This window comes from Pavona decussata, unplaced genomic scaffold (genome assembly GCF_977016875.1).
Source record: "Pavona decussata unplaced genomic scaffold, jaPavDecu1.1 SCAFFOLD_62, whole genome shotgun sequence".
Classification (NCBI taxonomy): Eukaryota; Metazoa; Cnidaria; class Anthozoa; order Scleractinia; family Agariciidae; genus Pavona; species Pavona decussata.
Window position 1 is genome coordinate 26,965 of NW_028145483.1, and position 21,929 is coordinate 48,893.

General features: G+C 37.5%; 1 protein-coding gene and 2 long non-coding RNA genes across 3 annotated transcripts; 1 reads left to right on the forward strand and 2 right to left on the reverse strand.

The window, feature by feature from the left end:
- Positions 1–521: 521 nt before the first annotated feature.
- LOC146478813 (uncharacterized) lies at positions 522–2,642 on the reverse strand. Its single transcript, XR_014865040.1, has 3 exons — positions 2,523–2,642; positions 1,920–2,073; positions 522–906 (listed from the first exon to the last, which is right to left on the reverse strand). It is a non-coding gene; the product is annotated as an uncharacterized LOC146478813 (long non-coding RNA).
- A 2,786-nt stretch (positions 2,643–5,428) lies between these two features.
- LOC146478814 (mu-type opioid receptor-like) lies at positions 5,429–7,933 on the forward strand. Its single transcript, XM_085111516.1, has 2 exons — positions 5,429–5,539; positions 6,256–7,933. Exons 1-2 carry the CDS (start codon positions 5,521–5,523, stop codon positions 7,311–7,313), a joined length of 1,077 nt encoding a protein of 358 aa, XP_084967642.1. The 5' UTR covers positions 5,429–5,520; the 3' UTR covers positions 7,314–7,933.
- A 2,743-nt stretch (positions 7,934–10,676) lies between these two features.
- On the reverse strand, positions 10,677–12,172 carry LOC146478815 (uncharacterized). Its single transcript, XR_014865041.1, has 3 exons — positions 11,961–12,172; positions 11,577–11,619; positions 10,677–11,149 (listed from the first exon to the last, which is right to left on the reverse strand). It is a non-coding gene; the product is annotated as an uncharacterized LOC146478815 (long non-coding RNA).
- Between the last annotated feature and the right edge of the window lie 9,757 nt (positions 12,173–21,929).

Sequence of the window (21,929 nt, forward strand, 5' to 3'; positions counted from 1 at the left end):
TCCATATGAAAAGAATTCGACTGTATTAAAATTACACCCGCAAAGACAGAAGATCTACCAAAACTAACAATAATATTTTCCTAAATTCCCTCTAAAGACATTCATTCTGAGACCAGCACCTCAGATTTAATGCAGCTACTCTGGCCAACATACCTAACAACACCAAATTATAAAAATTATTAATCATATTTTTTCAAGTTTCTTTTAGTGGAATTGTAACAACCCTGTATTACAAAAAAAATAACAAAGTTGCAACACATACATTATATGACAACTCTTAAAACACAATTTTCAATAAAAACAAAAATGGACTAATTCATATAAAGCAAAAAAAAAAAAAAAACAAGCAAAAAAATAATAATAATTTAAGGAAAACCCACCGCTAAGAAACAAAAATACCAAATTGATATGGAAAGCCAATTTCCTTGCAAATCATCAATTGCTCCATTTTAATGAAATTGTTGTAAAAAAAACATGTTTCATTAAAGCAGTTTGTATTACAGTAATGACAAGAAAAAAAAGTATAGTTACACAAAAGGGAATAGTAATAAATGACAAATTATTATTCGCAGTTAAAGTCCCAGCAGTTCTGATTATTTATGTACAAAGACTTTCATCAATCAGAGATAAGTTGCTGATTAAAAAACATGATCAAATGGGTTCAAAATTGCATGCACAATGGCCAAAGAAGAATAAAAAGATAGTAATAGTAACAAAAAAAGATATGGTATAACATCAAACAAGGCTTAACATAAAAATCATCTACACCAAAAGGTGAACATCTTTACAAAAACTGTTTATTTTTGTCACTGCAAGTGTCTAATGTTGTCTCTCCACAAGACTCGAGTTTAAGTCCTTAAGTAGACCTCATCAATTGCCGCTGTAAGGTAATCTTTCTTGAACAATCTAACAATAAAACAGTTGCTACATTGGTACTTATCAATAGGATCAAAAGCTGTCTTTTCACTTATCAAAAACCTTTTTTACTTACTCCAGTATAAATTACTAGGTATAACTCTTTCCAAAAAACGGGGGAGTCTTTCACTTTAAGAGACTGCCTTAGAATAGGGGGATGCACAATCTGTGACCCAGCGAGGCATGCAAGGCAGACGTGGGATGCACTCAGGTTAGCCTAAAAACACTCTGGTTAGCTTAAAAAGCTCTCCAATTAGCTTAAATAGCACTCAGGTTAGCTTAAATAGCTCCCAGCTTAGCTTAACGGTTAGCATTTATGCTGGGCGTTCTTCATGCCTCACATGCCTCGCATCTTTTGTTCATGCCTCGCATGTCTGCGTGGCATACCTCGGTAGCTCACATGTTGTATACACTCCTTAGAATACCACCGTTGACAAAATTCTTTTTTTATATTATGAATTTCACATTTTGGCTTTCAGGTAAACCCATAACAAAGAATGTTTCAAGAAATAGTACTTTTACTCATGCATAATACAGGGTTCAGAAAAACCCAATCATTAATTGGTACTTCAAAGAAAAAAATCCCTTTGATATGCAGTTTATAATATCCAGAAAATTGCTTTTAAGCAATTAACTTTAGAATTTGATCCCAATAATTACAAAACCAACACAATATAATAACTGATGTTACCAACTTAGTTTTTATTTATCAACAAAACCATTGTTACTGACAGTATCATAGTAAGATTAAGGTCTAATAAATCATGTCCTCTTTCACTGGGTGTGGAATTTTATACAAAGATATACAAATGGAACAATTTCATGACAGAGACCAATCTGAGTAAAACCAAACCCCACTTTATACCACCCCCTTAATATGGGCACACTGTTATTAGGCACAGTTGTCTCTTTTCCCTGGGAAAACCCCATAGTGCTTTTTAAATACAACACACTTTCTAATTGTCCCACCAACTTAATTGTCATAGGACATTAGCCGCACTTACACAGACACTCTTTCGTCAACTTTGTCTTCAATGAACCCCATCTTTTGCGAAGGCACATAAAACACGCTATTCTTACTTTATGCATGTATACTGGAGGATGCATTATCATCTGGCCAAACTTACACAAACATTTCTTGCTCGTCTGGTTATTTTTCTGTAGTATAAAGACATACATAAGATGCATTATCCACCTGAACAAATTATCTTCCATTATAAGTCGTTCAATACGATTAACAATAAAAGATAGTTAGTCCAGACACATAATGCTTCTTGAGCCCATCTTTATACCATAGACCACTCCAATAAAATGGGTAATTTTGACTTAAGCACCCATTAATATGCACACTATCCATGGTCCCTTCGGTGTCCATATGGAAAGGATTCGACTGTATTAACATTACACCCACAATACCATAATGTAACCTTAAATCACCCCACAACAACCTAAATTCCGCCTACATCCACTAAAATTAAAAGTTACGTTCCACGCAAGTTACCTTCAATTCTACAATTATCACGCACCTGACTTTAAGCTTAATTAACTAACTAATGAAATTCTGCTTTCTTCATACTTATAACAATTACGCCGTATCAATATCTTACCTCCGAAACATTTTTCTGTAGCATATAAATGACTTCAAGAAACCGCCATATTGGCGAATTACGTACCTTTATAAACACTCCCACCAGGTTCCCTCGTCATAAGGTGGCACGGGCTTGTTGATGTTATCGTTCCTAATGATTCCCACAAATGCTAGCCTCCCGCGCAGACGTTCTTAGGGGTTCGTCACGCGTTCCTGCCCCACGAACCCCTAAGAACGTCTGTGTGGGGGGCTACACAAATGCTAAACACAACCGCATTAAATGTTTACCCCTCGTAAACCCGAAAGCCACAACAGATTATCCGGCAATCTTACCTAAACTAAATTGGGGATATTTTCTAACACTGCCAAAGCGTGCGTTCTCCAATCAACATTTCTTTGTAGACTCGGTGATGCTTGTGTCCGCGCGTACTGTTCGACTACAACCGTCCCTAAATCGACAAATACGGATACCCCGTTCTAGATCAGGAGTCGCAAAGAATTGAGTGTGCTCGTCTGCTGTAACGAGGTGTTTTTGGAAAGCACATTGTGAGATTTTTATTGGGTAGCTTGAAGGTTGTTCTGGAAAATACGTCAGTTGTCGAATCATAATTTTTTTTATTTAAGCCTAAAGAAGTCTTTTGTGAATAAATTGCTGAAAGTGTTGCACTATAGGAACCAATCACAGCACGGAGATAGACAGAGATGAATTAATGATGATTGTTTTCTGAATAATCTGTTGCGCCGGCCTTGGTACTCAAAACTGCAAAACAAAAAACCTTGAAACTAGAAAACGAATCACCCCAAACTTAGAAAGTAAACTTCAGTCGCCCTTTATTTCAGAGCTAGAAGCAGTTAAATCATTACTATAAAAGGGGGCATACATTTTTATGCTATTTTTATTTGTTTATTTATTTATTTATTTATTTAAATTGACTAGATAAATAATTTGCACCCTTTCAACTGTTGTTGTTTTCATTATTTTTGATTAAATATATTTAAAGTTGCTGACAATTAGACAGCAAAATTTACGTGTAATGATTTTTTGGTCACGGAAATTTTGCTCTCGAAAATGCAATTTTGACGATCGGATGATAATCATCAAACAAAAATAATAATGAGTTCCGCTGGTATGATAAATTTAGAAAATAAACTTCAGTCGCCCTTTATTTCAGAGCTAGAAGCGGCTAAATCATTACCACTGATAAAAGAGAACATTCATTTCTACGCTGTTTTTATTTATTTATTTATTTATTTATTTGAAGAGAATTAAACAGCAAAATTTACATGTATTGATCTTTTGGTCACGCAAATTGTCCTCTCGAAAATGCAATTGTGATCGGAAGATAATCATCGAACTAAAATAACAATGACTTCCGTCTGTATGATATATTAAAACACGCTTTGCAAAGCACTGAACGCTCAATCATCCTATATTGCTTTAATTTTCACTTTACCGTGACAGATTTGGATCAACACGATCTTTTGCCAAAGAGGTAAGTAATAATCTAAAATCTAACGCTTTGTTCAAGATTTAATCATCCCAAATTTAAGAGAATAATCACGGCTGTGTTGTGTGTAGGGCGTAGCCGGAGAGTACACAGTTAAACTTTCGATCCAGTCCTACCACGCCCTGTGCCGGATGTATAAAACTAACAACTGAAATGGTTGTCCCTTTAAAATAGATAATAGATACAAACTATTTCCCTGTATTGTCGTAGTTTGTTAAACATTGTTGTTTCACCCTACGTACTAAACGAGCAACTCGCACATTTTTGTAACAAAATTACATCATATCCCAACAAACTCAACGAGAGACTTTTATTACCACGAACGCCGGCAGTTCTTTGTTTGTTAGTCCAGTTATGGTCTCGTAATATAAAACCAGTCTTTCCTGACACGATATATAAAATTTAAATAAGTTGTGAAAGATATTCGTAAATCAATATACTGGATTGTAATGATGGATCAGAAGATTAACTCTGCAGCGTATGTTAAAGTGCTAAAGTGAACCTATGAATTTCCCACTGAGAGTTAGCCCTAGCTAGTAAGGAAATGGGAGATCGCAAGAGGCAAAGAATAAATAAATCTTCGACCTCGCTAAAAGTTTAAAACTCCTCATTTGATCAACAGTTGCTCCAACGTCTAAGCTACGAGGCCAAACGGGAGTAAGATATGAATGATATTGGTGTTAAATGCGGTGATGTGAATGTCAAGAGCACACTGATATAATACAGAGTGTTGTGCCTCTAGCCGCTAGCACTCCTACTCATGACACAGATGACGGATCAGTGAACCCCAAAATTTCCCACTTAAGTGTTAGTCCTAGTGATAAGATTGGATTCCCGCCATGGTCGAAGATTTGTTTTCTTTGCCTCACATGGTCTTTCCTTACTAGGGAAAAATTGCACAGTAGGAAATTCATGGCTTAGCACTAAAAGGAGCAGTGTCACCTATTTTTTAATAGTGTCACTTTGAATAGTCCGATAATGTATTTGTTTCGATGGGAAAGTTAAAATAATGTTTCAGTTTTATTAACTAAAACCTTTTTAGTGTTCACACACTAGTATTAACTATCTTTGGCTGCAGCTGGCTGGGATGGAAATGGATTTCAAATTGAAAAAAATGGCCCTTGCCACACGCGGCCCAATCATAAATTATTATGATATCTCTCAGTAAGGATGCGCGGTGTGATTGGTCAGTTTTGCGGGCTATACTTCACTTTAAGGCCCGCTAAATTTGAAAAGTTGCTCCTTTCCCGTGAGCTCGATTAATCTCAGAGATATATTAAATATCATACTAACCTCGTTTTCTCGGTCCGTACTGTAAGTTACGGATCCTCGTTTTTCCCGTTGATTTATGGGCCAACTCGCGAAACCATAAATCAACGGGGAAAAACTCGGTCCGGAACTTACAGTACAGACCTCGTCGAACTCGGTTAGTAAGAGAGGTATTTATAATGCTTACTTCTGTTGTCAGGAAAGTTGAGCGCGCGCTCGATCATTGTCAGGTGTTGGAAGATGTCTTCACAACTGAATGGTAAGTTACAGAACACGTAAGCGATGGAAAATTCAGCCGTTTGAGTGTATTTCCTCCCCCGTCGAATTCGTCCCCTGTAGCAGTTATGCATAGAGCAGAGCTAAGCAGTACAGCCACCAAAGCACTGACTTCAAACCCCGTTTTACGAACCCAAACATTAACAAAACCCTCATGAATTATGGCATCAAAATGCGCCAAATTTATGTAGTTTTCGAATTTGCGGTTACAGCCCACTCTGAGCATGCGTTTTCCAGTTCTAGGCCCAGACTCTCAGCCCTATATACGATATTACTTAAAAAAGCCCTGTAAAATGTTCTCGATCGCCAACAAAGAGACGCCTGTTTACCAGAGAAAATCTTAACCATTCGATGTAGATTAGATATCCACGTAAGCGTCAAACATTCCTCTTTTACAATCTGGAGGTAACAGAATCATTCCGTCATTAAGACCCAGGCAGCGAGAGAAAGAAAAATTTTCTAAAATTTGTACTCTCTCGAGTGACATTGATCCTTGCGGATATCACGCAAATTTGAAATAAAGCTGTTGTCCCGCCTGACTTTGATACGGTTTTATATATACAAACAAAACTAATTTTCATATGAAAAGCTTTGCAGTTAGCCTCGTTTACATAACGAGGTCCAAAGCAACTCAGAAATGGTCTATTTTGTTTATGCCATAGTCATCGCCTCAAGAGCTTTACCGGTATTCTCTTTCAGGCTCAGATTCATTAAACAAAACTGATGCCACAGGGACCCTAACTCAGGTAGACCTTATAGCGATCATCCTGTACAGTATCACAATCTTAATGGCACTTGTGGGGAATATCCTGGTGATATACATTCTCTACAAAAGACCCGAAACAAGGCGCTTGACTAGCTTCATGTACGTAAACCTTGCTGTGGCGGATTTGCTTGTCACTGTGGTTGTGATGCCTCAAAATCTGCAGTCTATTATCATGAAAGGAAGATGGCTGGATGGGTTATTTGGCGAGATCCTTGCCAAGTTGGTGGTATTTACGTTCTACGTGACGCAAATGGCGTCTGTTTACTCCTTGACAGCTATTTCGTTTGATTCCTTCTTCAGTATTGTGTTTTCCTTAAGGGAATTTCCGCGTTTTAGGAACAAAAAGATTCTTGTACCATGCATCTGGCTGATCTCGATGTGTTTTATGTCTCCGTGGTTAATCATTCCGAAAGTTAGAAAGGAAGGACAACTAACTACTCTTGCTTTGAAATTTTCGCAGTTCGGGAAGCCTGTTCAATCATCTCTAAGAGGCGTTTACCTGTATGTAGTGATCACCATATTCGCATTGCCATTTGCGACAATGAGTTTTCTTTATGGGTACGTCTGCCTAAAACTCAAGGCGCACAGTTCACCAGGTGAGTCCATAAAACATGACAAAGCGCGACGTCGCGCGAACAAAACGAAACGTCAAGTCATACGCATGTCCATCGCAATTGTGGTTGCGTTTGCACTATGTTGGATTCCAACGCATGTCTATCACGTGATTTTGACCATCGATTATGAGTGGTCATATCGTGTATTGCCCTCTTACGTCATGTTGGTGTGTTACTGGTGTGGACATGCAAACAGCGCAGTGAATCCTTGGATGCTGATATACTTTAAAAAGCGATTCCGAGCTGTATTTCGCAAAATGCTCTTCTGGCCTTTATCTCGAATGTCGCTTACAAGCAGAGCAGGGACTATGAACAGGCCAGCTCCAAAGCCTGTCGTACAGTTAACACAATTTTATCAATTTACAACATCTTTGTAAACTGAATCGCAGGTTATTGGACAATTCCCAAGCCAAAGAAAGGTTTGGCAATACATAAGCAAGTGGAAATCAACGATAAAATCGAAAAGTATTCGCTTTATTTACGTTTTTCTTCAGCGAGCTATATCTGACAGTATATTCGAATAATTTTTTTGTCAAATCAAAATAGAAGCTGGGTATTTGAGTAGCCATGACACCCAGTGGGATTCATTACTGATTTTTGTAATCAATTTTGTAAGTAATTAAGCTTGTATAGTAAGACTTGTAGTAAGGCTGTATTGTATTGTAAATATACTGTTAGTATTGAAACAGATTGTAAGTAGTGTAGATATTGTGAGTATTATTAAGAATGGTAAATACAGTGAGGTTGTAAATATAGTAAGTATTGTTAGTAGAAAAAAATGTTGTTAATATTCAGATTGCAAATCAGATTGAAATTATTATAAGCACTGTAAGTAGTGTGTAGTATTGTAAACACTGTGTTCTGTTGTATGCAAAGCTAATAATAAAATAAAAAAAATATTAGAATAATTTATAATTTTGACCTTGAAAAAAATTAGTGCCTTGACACCTCCAATCAAAACGCCCGATTTTGTCGTTGATTTGTACTTGCTTATGTAAAAGGAATAAGTGACTAAATATACGATGTTAAAAATTATAAATAAATATAGGGATAAATAAAGAAATTAATCAAATGTTAATTTAAAGTTTCTGATTTTCATTGCCCAGAACTCCTTACGGGTGTTTAAAGAGACATTGTCACCCAAGCTCATGCGCCAACTCCTCAAAAAAAAAGTTCAGGCTGAAGTTTATTATTTTGTTCCAACGACAACAACGGAGTACCAAACAGAATAGCTGATATATCAATTTAATAGTTTAGGACAATTTAAAAATTTAAGACGATTTAAGAGATAAATAAATAATAGACCCTTCTCCAAAATGGCGGCCGAAAATTCAAATAAGTTAAAATTAAAAACGTATACCAGCACTAGAAAGAGCACTTTTACTTTAATAACCCTGCAAAAATGCAGCATAATTATCAGGTGTAATATCAGTAAATTTGTCAAATTTCATCTTACATTTTCTCAGCTGATATAACACCTAATATGCTGAAACTTTGCGAGGTTATTGAAGTAAAGGTGCTCTTTCCAGTGCTGGTATGTGTTTTTCATTCGTTCAATTTTAGATCATTCATATCTGTTGCCGCCATTTTGGAGAAGGATCTATTACTTCGGAGCCTTGACTATATCTCCGCCGCTAGTTTTGTATCCATCCCTATCACACTATTTAATTGAAGACGTCGTTAATGGCTAACTGTGAACATCTAGAAAGGGTTACTAATTTGTATGTAAGGCATAACATGAGGGAGGGGGTACTGGTGGGAAACGCAGAAATTTATAGAGGTGGCCTTATGCGGTTCCTTGCGATTGTTATCTACATTTGTACTGGTAGACCCGCTACACAGGCTAACGAAGGGGTGTCGAATGGTCTTAGCGAGCATTTGCGAGCATGCGAGCAGTGTGTTTATTTTTGCGAGCACGAGCAGTTGTCTAATTTTTCTTGCGAGCAGCGAGCACTTTAGAAAACGAAAAGGTTATCTTTTCTGTCAAAGATGGCGTATAAAACGTTAACGATCTGGACGTAGGAACATGAGTAGTATATGACGTGAGACAGAACTTTAGAAATCCCAAGGGACATTTGCTGACATGCTAACACACCGTTCATCAGGATGAGTCAAACGCTATTCGATGGTGTCTTGAGATTCTCAGATGTATTTTTTAGCACGCTGTAGCTATGGCAACTGTCTTCACCATGCATGCTTGCCAGCAAGGCCATCATTGCATTCTCGGTTTTCATGTGACGTCATTGAATTCTAAAAACAAACCCGTGAAACCTTCAACCTCGTTCCCAGGGTCTCTCTTCTTCCCGCCGGGAAGAAGACCCTGGGAACGAGGTTGTGAAACCTTCTGATGTTTTATCTTCATGAAGCTTAAGGGAAGTGTCACGAGAATTCGATGTCATTTCAAAACTCAAAAATGTTTGTCTGTCAACAGAAGCAAAAATAGAATTGTCTAGTTTTGCTATAAATTATCACCCCAGGGCCATAAAACTGTCGATAAGTGCCTCTGGCCAGAGATAGAAAAGGTCGGAACGGATTGAAACTTGAAAAACGTTAGGCTGACGTTTTGCAAGTTTTCGCATTGAGTTGTTTCCAAAATGCGCCAGAATAGATAACGAGTTGTTCCTTTCAATAAATGAATTGATTCCTTTCTTCTCGTTGTTCTGGAATTATTTTGCTAAGTGAAGATCTTATTTCACCATTTTTGACATACAGAAGCGTCAAAAACCCCATAACACTTCCCCCTTAAGACGGAACTGAAAACATCTCTCCCCGAATTTTTTAGCCTGATAGAGTCCTTCACTGACTTTGAAAGTAAAGAATGTTGAATTTTCGACTTTATACTTTTGATTTTATACCGGCGTGACATTACGATGACTTCCGGGTCAAAGTTGCCTTATGAAAAAAAACTTCATCTTCTCCAGCGATTTGCAACGGTCTTGGCGGTTTAGCATTTGGATAAATGTCGATGCGGATGCGGATATGCAATAACCTACAAGAGAAAAGTAATCGCCTTTACAGCAAAAGTGGATTAACTCCAGACGTTTGCTTTGATTTCCGACCGCCATGTTTGTGCCCCTCGGAGGGGAACAAATATGGCTTTTCCGTACTGAACTCATTCAATTCGTGTGGAATATTTGAAGAAATTACTCAAGTACAGGACACTGCCTAGACCTGAGACATGGGCAAGTTGTTTCTTTATATATCTTCTATAAAACGTCAAACTCTTGACATCATTCAGTAAATTGTTTCAATTTTAATAATTTTAATTTGTTACGGCGTGATAGGGAAAACTGTAGTCTTCTTCACGCAGGAAAACCGGCAATAAACTATTACTATTGAAAAAAAAAACAAAAACAAAAAAGTCAAACATGATTTTGTTCGTCGCCAAAGGGAGATCGCTGTTTGAGAAGAGAACTTCACTGTAGACATTTGACAAAAGTGCTAACGAGTTTTTTTTATTTAAATATGATCTATTGTCTTACAGCCAATATATAAAACAATACTGGCGTTTCGCGACCAACTTCAAACAAATGCTATTTGTCTAAATAGCTGTCTGGTGGTTCCAATCATATAATTATTTATCTGATTGTCTTTATACCGTAGTGTCTTGTACTATTGTAACTGACCATCCTTGTAATTCAGCCTTTTAGGCTGCGAGAGGGTTACCAATAAACTATTATTATTATTATTATTATTATTATTATTATTATTATTATTATTATTATTATTATTATAATACAGCATTCTGCTTCTCTGACACCACTGTTTTGGCGCACAATATCTTAGAGTGCTTTCCATTTGCAAGAACTGGCTGGCCAGTGTAAATCAAATGCGTCATTTTGAAGGGATGGTACTGCAAAATCTTGAAGAAATAAATCACTCTGAAAATGGAAGGTGCTTTTTGAAGAAATTCGAAGGACAGGGATCAAATTTATCCTTCAGATCAGTACAGTCCATTGGAGAACTGAACGCTCTGGCCGGCCAGTTGTGGCATATGGAAAGCGCCCTTGTCTTCTTGGCTGTAGGTACAGGCAGTCGAATAGGATAGTTTTTCAATCCTTATAACAATACTGTAAGAACCGGAAGGATAGTTATCCAGTCCTTACAAAGCATGGTTTTGCACAATCGTTTATACGTGAGCACGTAGTTTATCCTTTAATAACGGCAATTGGTCTTAGCTTGATCGCCTTTTGACTTATCCCAGCATCATGACCTGAAAAAAAAAATAGCATTTTAACACTAAAACTGTGTTTGTTGTTCAATTTCCTTGACTCAGACACGGCAAAAATTCTGATCCTTACCGATGCTTCATCCTACACTCAACCAAACTTTGGATAATTAAGTGTGTTTCACACAAGTTGAATTCCGATAACTTGGGCCCAGTCCACGCGAATGCGTTCGTCGATGCGTATCCGTGTGGACGGAAAACGAAAATGAAAAAGAATAAAAAATATCTTGATCTTTAAACAATTTCTCCCAACAAATAGCAGACAAAATTAATGGAAAACAACGAGGAGAATAAGCATGTTGATAACGGGGCTTACAGGGGTAATGGGTTTTTTGATAAATCACAACACCTTTCCAGTAAACGAAGACTTCATGGACACACTTGAAGGAGGAAAGAAAATATCTCTACTCACATGTATTGACTACATCGGTCACGTTTTTGTATGATTCAGGAGCCTGAAAATAAAAATAAGGATGGCAGTCGTCAATCAATCTCCAGCAATATCCATTTTTTCTCTAATTACAGAGAAGAATCAGAATCAGCAGTAACTCTACTTCTTCTAAACAATTCGATCTGTACGAGTTGCTTTGAACCTCATTATGAAAACGAGACTAAGTGCACAGTTTTTATCAAGAAAATTAGTTTTCATTCTTCTGCAAACAAACCTAATTTTTATACCAAAAGCTTTGTACTTAGCCTCGCTTTCATAATGAGGCACAAGGAAACTCGGTAGTAGCCTATTGGTGTGCTAATGGTGGGGGTGGGGAAGGGACATGACTACGAAATATTAACTTACCTCTTCTATGACAAGTTTGGGCGAGGCTACTCTGATGGATATTCCCTTTGTTTTAAGGCTATCTAACACATCTTGATAGTCGAGATTTCGCCTGAAGAGAAGAGTCGAGAACTAATTAAATGCATGTGCGCTTAAATCAATCAATTAGTATTCCAAAACATACTGAACTTCAATGGTGCAAGGCCTATTTTCCTCCACAACAACACTGACGCATGCGCTTTGAAGCCCACTCAGACTTTTACTACCTTTGTGTTAAGCTCCCTAAAGCCTAGATCTTGCGTGGTTAAGGGAAAAAAGACTCCGCTGTTACTGAAGTCGAAATAGGGAAGGCTATCGCAAAGGCCTGTCTGTTTTCAATGACGGTCTTTACGAACTTTTGTGGCCATATTGCTCAACTGTCTGAACCTTCCTAGTCTTGTGGCTGGTCTAGGGTTTAGCTTATACAAATTCTATTTGCAGTCAATCCACGTCACGCGTGATCGGTATTTTTGAAATTTGAAGGGGGTTTTGAAATTTATATGTCAGTTTTGAACATCGCCAACGAGATTTCAGAGAAGAAATTTCCCTAGTTTATTGACGGAATAAAGCTATAAATTTTTCTTTATGTTATAGCATTAAGTATTTCAAGAATAACAACTGTTTCTTAAGTATTTTGAATCTTTTTTTTTAGCTAATGCATCTTTTTTGGAAAGATTTCCAGAGAAATGTTCAACATTCCATTCAAATGTCGGACATTACAAAGAGGAATTCGAATGCTCATTTTATTCTCGGAAATACTGGTTACTCGTGACGTGGATTGACTATGGAGCTTTAACAACGACGACGGCGACGGCAACGACAACGCCGCAAAACAATAGGTTTAATGAGCCAAAACAATCACTCTGCACGTGTGTCTTACATTTTGGTACATTTCCTTGCCGTCCTCTGCAAAACAACAACGTGAAATGACCACATTTAAGGTTTTGTGGAGAACGTGAACGCACGGCAGTGAATTTTTCATTTTCTTTCTTAACTTGTACGCCAGTCCTACCAATTTGGTTCCTGGATAGTTTGCCATTTTTGTAAAAGTTGAACGAGTTGAAATAATCGCGAAGTAGCACAAATGAAATAAAGATATATTTTTCGGGTGACGTTTTCTTTGCCGTTGGCGTCGTCGTTGCTTAAGGCCTGGCTAAACTAGGGAAGATTGTTGTTTCCGCAACAATATTTCCAAGTTTAGCCAGGCCTTTAAGCTCCCTAGTAAAACATTGAAAAGTTCAACTCCCAGGCCGCGCTTGTAAAAAGTCAGCTGGTCTGCCTCCTGCCATTTGGGATTTTTAACCATGTTATTTTCAATTTAAATTATTGGTTTGTGAAGTTTAATGCTCGGCCTCACTAGCACTTGCCGAGGGTAAATAAAGGTTATATTTAAGACTGTTGACGGACTTAATGGTCTTAATTACGCTGCGTAAGCTTCTTTGAATTTTTTCTTATATAAAAACGGGCTCAAACCATTCAGTTAAGTTTAGACAGCCAAGAGCTAAGGTTGACTGTTAATTTTCATTCATTGTTTGTCAGAATACAGCAGAACGTGCGCGCTCCCTGAATGGTGAAATAGCGGAAAGCCAACGATTTATCATTTTTACAAGTAAACTGAGAAAACTTTGAAATTATTACATTTTTATCATAGTTGGATTGTGTATTTAATTAAGGGAACGTCCTCGATAGCGAACTGAAAACCTCGGACATTTCCTTTTATGTTTTGTTTATATGGTAAAATCTTGTTGTTGTTTTTGTCAAGGGGTCTTGTTGGGTGGAGAAAATTAAGTACTTAACGAGAAATGTGAAAAGCTATAATGATCTTTAAATCTTTACATGTTCTTACACCTGAGTAGTTTAAGCGAGCTGTTTGTCCAGCTGTGAAATAACTGAATTTTCTCAGCTCTAAAAGACTACATTAACAAAACTACAGTTCCATTGCCTCGCACCCACTTTCTGAAAAACAGCTTAAGCTATAGTGGTGCAGTTCTTTGGAAAAGCTCACCTTCAGATTTTTGGCAAGCATCATCACTAAATAATTTCTGTCCCTCGTGTTGGGGGTGATTACCAGTCAACAAAATTACCCACAAAAAAGGAAGAAAACGAAAATAAGTCCAGTGACCATCAAACAGACAAAAAAAGAGGAAGAAAAAGATGCAAAACAAACTCAGTAATTGCTGCTCCATCAGTTGGGGTGCAATCGTTTGTTAGCCCTACATCACTATTCTTGGCTGTGGGGTGATTCTGTTCTTCCCTTTTTGATAGACTAATAGACTATCCGTACACCCACACAATCGGGGCAGGGAAGTGCACCCTCGGCTGCGCTTTGCCCCACAGTAAGTGCTATGGCCTTTGTTCAAAAAAGGTCTGATCTCTCCAAGATTGTATCATCGTACCTTCTGACCTAATATCCTCCCAGAAGAACACCCTTCCTGTGGTCCACCCTATGTTACACTCTAACATAGGTTCCCTTAAAGACACTGTTACTTTTTGAGATAGTCTCTACCTTCGCTGCAATCCAAGTTTTGCCACAGCAATCAGCATTTCTAGTCTCCTTCTTCTGCGTTCTGGGTGTTTGTATCATGCACGTCTCCCTTACAGCAACTAGCAGCTATTTTTAAGATGTGAGCATCCATTTCTGAGTCAAATTAAGAGACCAGTTTTTTTCACCAAAAAGGCTATTTGCGCTTTAGCTTGGATTTTTTTTTGGACAAAAAGTTAATAATAATTATGGGATGTGAATGAAACTGTCTTACTGATACACCAGAAATACTACAGTTAATTTTGCTTCTTTTTTGATGAATTCTCTATGAATAAGTGAAAATTTCAGCTGAAATTTTAAACCGTCCGTATGTTTATCAGAATAGAACACCTCTTTTAGCTAGAAAGTGCCTCAAATACGGATACCCCGTTCTAGATCAGGAGTCGCAAAGAATTGAGTGTACTCGTCGGCTGTAACGATGTGTTTTTGGAAAGCATATTGTAAGATTTTTATTGGGTAGCTTGAAGGTTGTTCTCGAAAGTACGTCATGCAGTTGTCGAATCATGATTTTTTTTTTATTTAAGCCTAAAGAAGTCTTTTGTGAATAAATTGCTGAAAATGTTGCACTATAGGAAACAATCGCAGCACGGAGACAGACAGAGATGAATTAATGATGATTGCTTTTTGAATAATTTGTTGCGCCGGCCTTGGTACCCAAAACTGCAAAACAAAAAACCTTGGAACTAGAAAACGAAACGCCCCAAACTTAGAAAGTAAACTTCAGTCGCCCATTATTTCAGAGCTAGAAGCGGTGAAATCATTACTATAAAAGAGGGGATACATTTTTACGCTTTTATTTATTTATTTATTTATTTATTTATTTATTTATTTATTTAAATTGACTAGATAAATAATTTGCACCCTTTCAACTGTTGTTGTTTTCATTATTTTTGACTAATTATTTTAAAGTAGCTGACAATTAGACAGCAAAATTCGCGTGTAATGATCTTTTGGTCACGGAAATTTGACTCTCGAAGATACAATTTTGACGATCGAATGATAATCATCGAACAAAAATAATAATGAGTTCCGCTGGTATGATAAATTTAGAAAATAAACGTCTGATCAGTCGCCCTTTATTTCAGAGCTAAAAGTGGCTAAATCATCACTATAAAAGGGGACATACATTTTTACGCTGTTTTTATTTATTTATTTACTAACCTTATTTATTCATTTATTTCAAGTAAATAGCAAAATTTACATGTAATGATTTTTTGGTCACGCAAATTGTCCTCTCGAAAACGGAATTATGATAGGATGATATTATCGAACAAAAATAACAATGACTTCCGCCTGTATAATACATTAAAACACGCTTTACAAAGCACTGAACGCTTAACCATTCTATATTGCTTTAAATTTTTACGGTACCGTGACAGGTTTGGATCAACACGATCTTTTAGCAGAGGTATGTAATAATATAAAATCTAACGTTTTCTTCAGGATATAATCATCTTAAATTTTAGAGAATTATCAAAGCTGTTGTGTAGGGCTTAACCAGGGAGTACATCGTTTAACTTTCGATCCAGTCCTACCACGCCCTGTGCCAGATGTATAAAACTAACAACTGAAATGGTTGTCCCTTTGAAATAGATAATAGATACAAACTATTTTCCTGTATTGTTGTAATTTGTTAAACATTGTTGTTTCACCCTGTGTACTAATCGAGCAACTCGCACATTTTTGTAACAAAATTACATCATATCCCAACAAACTCAACGAGAGACTTTTATTACCACTAACACAGTTCTTTGTCTGTCAGCCGAGTTATGGTCTCGTAAAACCAGTCTTTCCTGACACGATATATAGAATTTGAATAAGTTTTGAAAGATATTCGTAAACCAATATAAAGGACACTTTTCGGGCTCCGGTGACGAGGCCCTTCATGTTGTACTTAAGGTATAATATTCTCATATTAATCTGTTTCATAAGGAAGTCTGTTAATTATAAAAACCTCAACGCCTACATTGTGTGTATCAGTAAAACTACGAACCATGGATTGATGAGGCGACTAACTTTGCACTAAACTATTTACAGGGTCATAAAGAGAACACTCCGAAGCTCTTCAATCAATCGCCTGGAAATCATACGAAGCATTACTCTGCTGCAAAGGTGAGTAGTGATCGATGCCGGCGCCTGATACTTCTAAACAGAAATCGTTCAGTGTAACTTGTGTTTGTAATCCCTCGGTAAACGGTATTTACAGTAGAATGTATGCTAGCAACACTTTTTTCAAGACATCTTGAACTGTCGTCACTGTGGTAGGCAAGTTGTGTCAAAATCGCCTATATTTGGTGTGTAAGATAATGGCGTTAAGTGACCGCCAATCGTCGCTCGCTCCTGCGACCGCAACCCGCAAAAACCAACCATCACTGGTACGGTGCGGATCAATCTGCTGCAATGATGGTATAAAATTCATTTGTATGCTTATCGATTGCTTCAAACATTACGATCGCTGGCGTCTTAAAAACTTTTGGCCCATATAAATCCACCAATTGAAAGAAGGTTTCCTATTTTCTTGGCAATGGAACGGGCTATAACGGCTAAAATTCCTTCGTCGACCCTAATGGCATTTTCCATACTCGGCTGAGTAACTTTTTAGGTTAGATCTAAACAGCGTACTTTAATAGATATTTTCAATACCTTTATTTCTGGGCCTTACTTTGTTTTTTTTATTCTTATAGATGGTTTGATATCCCAGCGAATTTTACCAACTTTTATGTAAGTAGAAGAAGATATGATTTTACATGATTTATATTTAATTAATCAATTAATTAATTAATCACTCTATTACTAGCGTTTGCTTTGGTTTACATTATTTTGCTCTTTGATTGGTCAAAGCCAAACTGGCGCCATTTTCTCAACCAATGAGAAGCAAAACTTAAATCATTCGTCACTTGCTTGAACGCATTTTTCCGCGCTTGAAATTGGCTCCGGAATAAATGAGTACCTGAGTAAACTTTGAATTCCCATTGCTTTATTGCGCTGTTTTCAGTTTTCCTGACTGGCTTAGCAAAACTTGAAAATCGTTCCGCTTGCTTGTTTAATTTACATTTAGTTTAATAATTTATTTAACGTTTATATAAATTAATCAAGATCAGTTAGTACATTTTTTTAAAATGTTTTTAAATATTTTTAAAAATTCATTCTATGTAGAAATTTCTGTGTTCAAACAATTAGCAACAGTCGCGTTTTACGGTAGCTTTCTTTTCGCGCGGTGGCAATATTACTTAAGATGATATTTCTTTGCTGTACGGTTGTCTGCTGCAGGTCTGTAGTTGTCTGTCCTTTAGAGCTGTCAGACATACCAATTATTTTTTCCAGTTTCTTCATTTACAAGATATTCCTGTGGTTTTCTATGCTTTCTCTCTCATTAAAGTGCATATGAACTAAAATTTTTTTTTTTCATGAATTGGTAGGTGGTTATACCCTTATTCCGAAACGCACAAAAAAGAATAGTGCTAAAGAGGTAAAAAACCGTGTTTTGGCTGTTCAAAGTGACTTAAAATGCCCAAAGTGGTGTCTCCGGAGACTGGTAACGAGTTTAGCTCTGATGACGTAGCCAGTGGTTTCACGGCTCTGTTTACGCTTTGTTTTCCTGCTATCGCGTCACTGTCGCGTGCTCGAAAATATCTTTGCGTGCTCAGTTCAGACCACGATAAAGTGAATGCTATACAGCTTTTGAAAATATGTCTGAAAGTGATGGTACGCTATCCTCTGCTGAGTCCGTTTCGAGCCAAGAAACATCCAACAGCACCGAGTCATCCGATGAAATGGAAGTAGTCGGACATGTGGAACCCTACGCAGGTGAGCCGCTTGCTCACAGTAGTGATGAGGAGGAAGACACCGAGGAGGATCAAGATGGTCTTTCCCCGAGAGAATTTTCGAATTCCCCGAGGGATTTTCGATCCTTCCAACGAGTATAAATCCTAAGAAAAGAGCGCGTTTATTTGAAATGATACCGAGAACTCATCTCTATCATTACTCAGGAATCGGCAACTGAAGAGATCCACAAGATTAGGATCTAAACCGCGGTCTTGCCTGACCATTGCCTAAAATGCCACAGAATTTACTAACGGCTGAGAGACTCGTAGCAGCCCCTAGCCAGAGCAACACAGAAGAATTGCCTCAGTAATCAGTTTAAGGCGTAATCAAAACACAGGAGGAAAATACTAAGCTCCCGCAACATAAACCTCACAGTTACAGAGCGGAGCTGAGCGGAGCGATAACAAAAAACACAGCCGTACTGAACTAAAGCGGGCTTTAGCCCTCAAATTAACGCATTGTACAGTTTTTAAAGAAGCTACAATGCTAAAGAAAGGATCAAGAGACAAATAACCGTGATAAGTAACACAACATCTTGCCACAAAAGCAAATAGCCGGGCCCGGCAATACAAAAGCTGCAAGATAATGATTATTATACGGTTCAAATCCTATCCTTACAAAGATAAAAAGAGAGGCTATACTGTCGCAAGACACACTGAAATGGGCCATACGAAGCCTGAACCAATTGCCACAAACGGCATAAGAACGACAGTCGCTAAACAGAAACAACAAGAGGTCAAATAGATAGAACAAAAAGACCCAGGAATGACATTTGAGATCAAAATCCAAAACATGCGACATTTAAGCACATGGCTTTGTTCGGTGACTATCACGCAAATAAATGGTATTTAATAAGAAGAAAATACAGCGCTAAAAGAAAATTTACAGGGAGCACCGCTCATACAACAGAGGGCTTTCCATGAAAGACATACTCGTTATAGCAAATCTATAACTGAACATGGCTAAAAACACGCGAGTGGGAGTCGCGAAGGCCTATCTTCTTTCCTTTTTACACTGTTTATAAAACAGCTCTCATCGAAATGAGCCGAACACAAACATGAGGACTTCTTCGGGACGAAATCTTTCCGATGAATGCGCACAAAACGTGTCCACTTTGCACGTAACTTCTCGTCCGACGGAAAGTAATGCATTGTGATGTTCGGTGTCCCTGTCTTGTTATTGCAGTTTATTCCACCGGGGCCACCGGCCGAGCAATAGTTCTTTCCCCCTTTCTTTGCCTTCTTCTCCGCCATAACACTCGTGCTTTCGAATGTGCTTTCGTGCTTTCTGAATACTCGTTCTTTCGAATGTGCTTTCGTGCTTTCTGAATACTCGTGCTTTCGAATGTGCTTTCGTGCCTTCTGAACCACTGGCTACATCATATCCGGTGAAATCTGATCGCTTTGACCGAGCGCAAGATAGAGACACTTCCAAGCGCCAATTTCGAACTTTGAGGCGAGCAAAATACCCCATAAAAGAGCTTTAGTTAGTTTAAAACCGGATATTTCGATTAATGAGGATATAAACAAACACATAAGTCAAACTTGTTTTTTATTTCATATACACTTTAAAGTAAACAAGTAAAAACAATATTTTCGATATCAAATCCCTTTGAGGTAAAAACTTTGCGCTAAAATTCATTCCAACAACAGTAAGCCCTGTTCCCTGTCTTTTGTCTTAAATTCCCACCTTACGTTATACAGTGCAGTTTTCATAAGGTCAGTAAATATTTCGACCTCCCGAACCTGAAAACCGATTTCGTTTTTCTTTCTGCAATCTAAGGCGGTTCTGAGTTTGAGTATGAGTTTGCGTTTATTACTATTTCTAACAAATATACAAAGACAATTTACACAACCCGCGTATAGCATTAGCTAATCTTGGCGGATATTAGCAAGAGACAAAAATTAAGACTACAATATTGCTACAATATCGGCACTACAAGGGTCCTACAATGTAAGACTGTGACATGCAATTGTAAACGAACAAAAAAACATAGCTATAACGTATAATAATTAGTAATAAACAAAAATATATAGTATTAATGCTAAAAGACTACAATATTGCTACAATATCACTACAATATAAGACTAAGACATACAATTTTAAACGAAACACGTAGCGAAACACATAGCAATAGGGTCAGAATGGGCGTCAACATAATAGTCCTCAATCCCAAGTACGGTTAAAAGCAAATTAAGCAAATTTAAAAGCTCTTTTCGTTAGCTTACGCCAGTCGGGGTGTAGACGGTTCCACAATCTCGCACCAAACGCAGAGAAAGATCTAAGTTTCACACGCAATCTAGATTCCTGAATATAATTTTTTTTTTGTAGAAGAGGCACGCGTATTATGTGCATGAACATCAGATGGATGAATGAAACAGCTAACGAATGTTCCTAGGTGAAGAATTGCAGTTACACAATAGCTTTTTGTTCTATCTTATTAGGTCTTGTCATCTTGTCTTCCTTTGTATGGGAACCGGCTATGCTGGGTTACGTTTTTTTGGCTGTCAGACCTTTTATGATGTTAAAGCGATTCTCATCAAGACTTTTGATTTAAAACTTTTTCCTTTTCCCCCCAATTTTTCCTATTCTAAAATGTTCACGTTTTCGTGAAGAAATGAATTCGGTCACATAATTATATCCATGTATATAGCCAGCCCTTTTTAAATATCAATCAAAAAGAGCTATGATAATATGCTTTCTTTTAATAGAGTTGTTTCTAGAACGTTTTTCAACTGACTGAAGTAAATCCAAAACCAGAGTAATTACTCTGGCCAATCACAATAGATGTAAACAGAGGAACGAACCAATCAGAAGTCAAAGCGAATACATGTTACTTGCTAAACCAGTAAACCGCTGGAAAACGCGTGAATCATGCCACGACTACTGGGTTTGGTTTTGCGCATGGTCCTCACCGGTTGAAGAAGTGCGCACGCTTTGCTAAACAATTACATCGATAAGAAAATCGCTGCAAACCACTCTATTTTAGTGGCGACTGAAGTAAGTTCAGGTTTGCTTGATTTTGCGTTACTTTATTCTGTGACTGGTTAGCAAAGCTCGTAACGCGCGAAAAGCCGGCTCCTTTTTCGTTTTGTTAGGTAAAATATTCACGTGGGAAACGTTACTAGATAAGAGTAAATGAGAGCGCTGTTAAAATTAGATCCGATCGCAAGGTAGAAAACGCGCGCTTTTCTCGACTAAGAAGCAATCTTGACCTTCTTGCACCCGTTTTCCCGCGCTTCGCGCCCGTCACATGTATTTGTTTCGAGTTGTGATTGAGTCAATGTGTTGTTATACTCTGAGCCTCACTATGGAATCGACACTTAACTTCGTGCATAGTTTTTATTATGAAAATTAGTTTTCGTTCATATATATTCATGTCAAATGTATTCTCTTTTATTATGAATAAGACCAAACAGCTAAATTACTATTGACCTATTCAGGCTTATTCTGTCACGAAAAACCTGTTCCTCAGCTGTCTTGGGCACCGAACGTTTCGTTTTGGTGGAATATCTTTTAGCAGGGCGGCATTTTCACTTCAGAAATTCGGTATAAAATTGTGATGAAAAACTAGCGTTTCCATT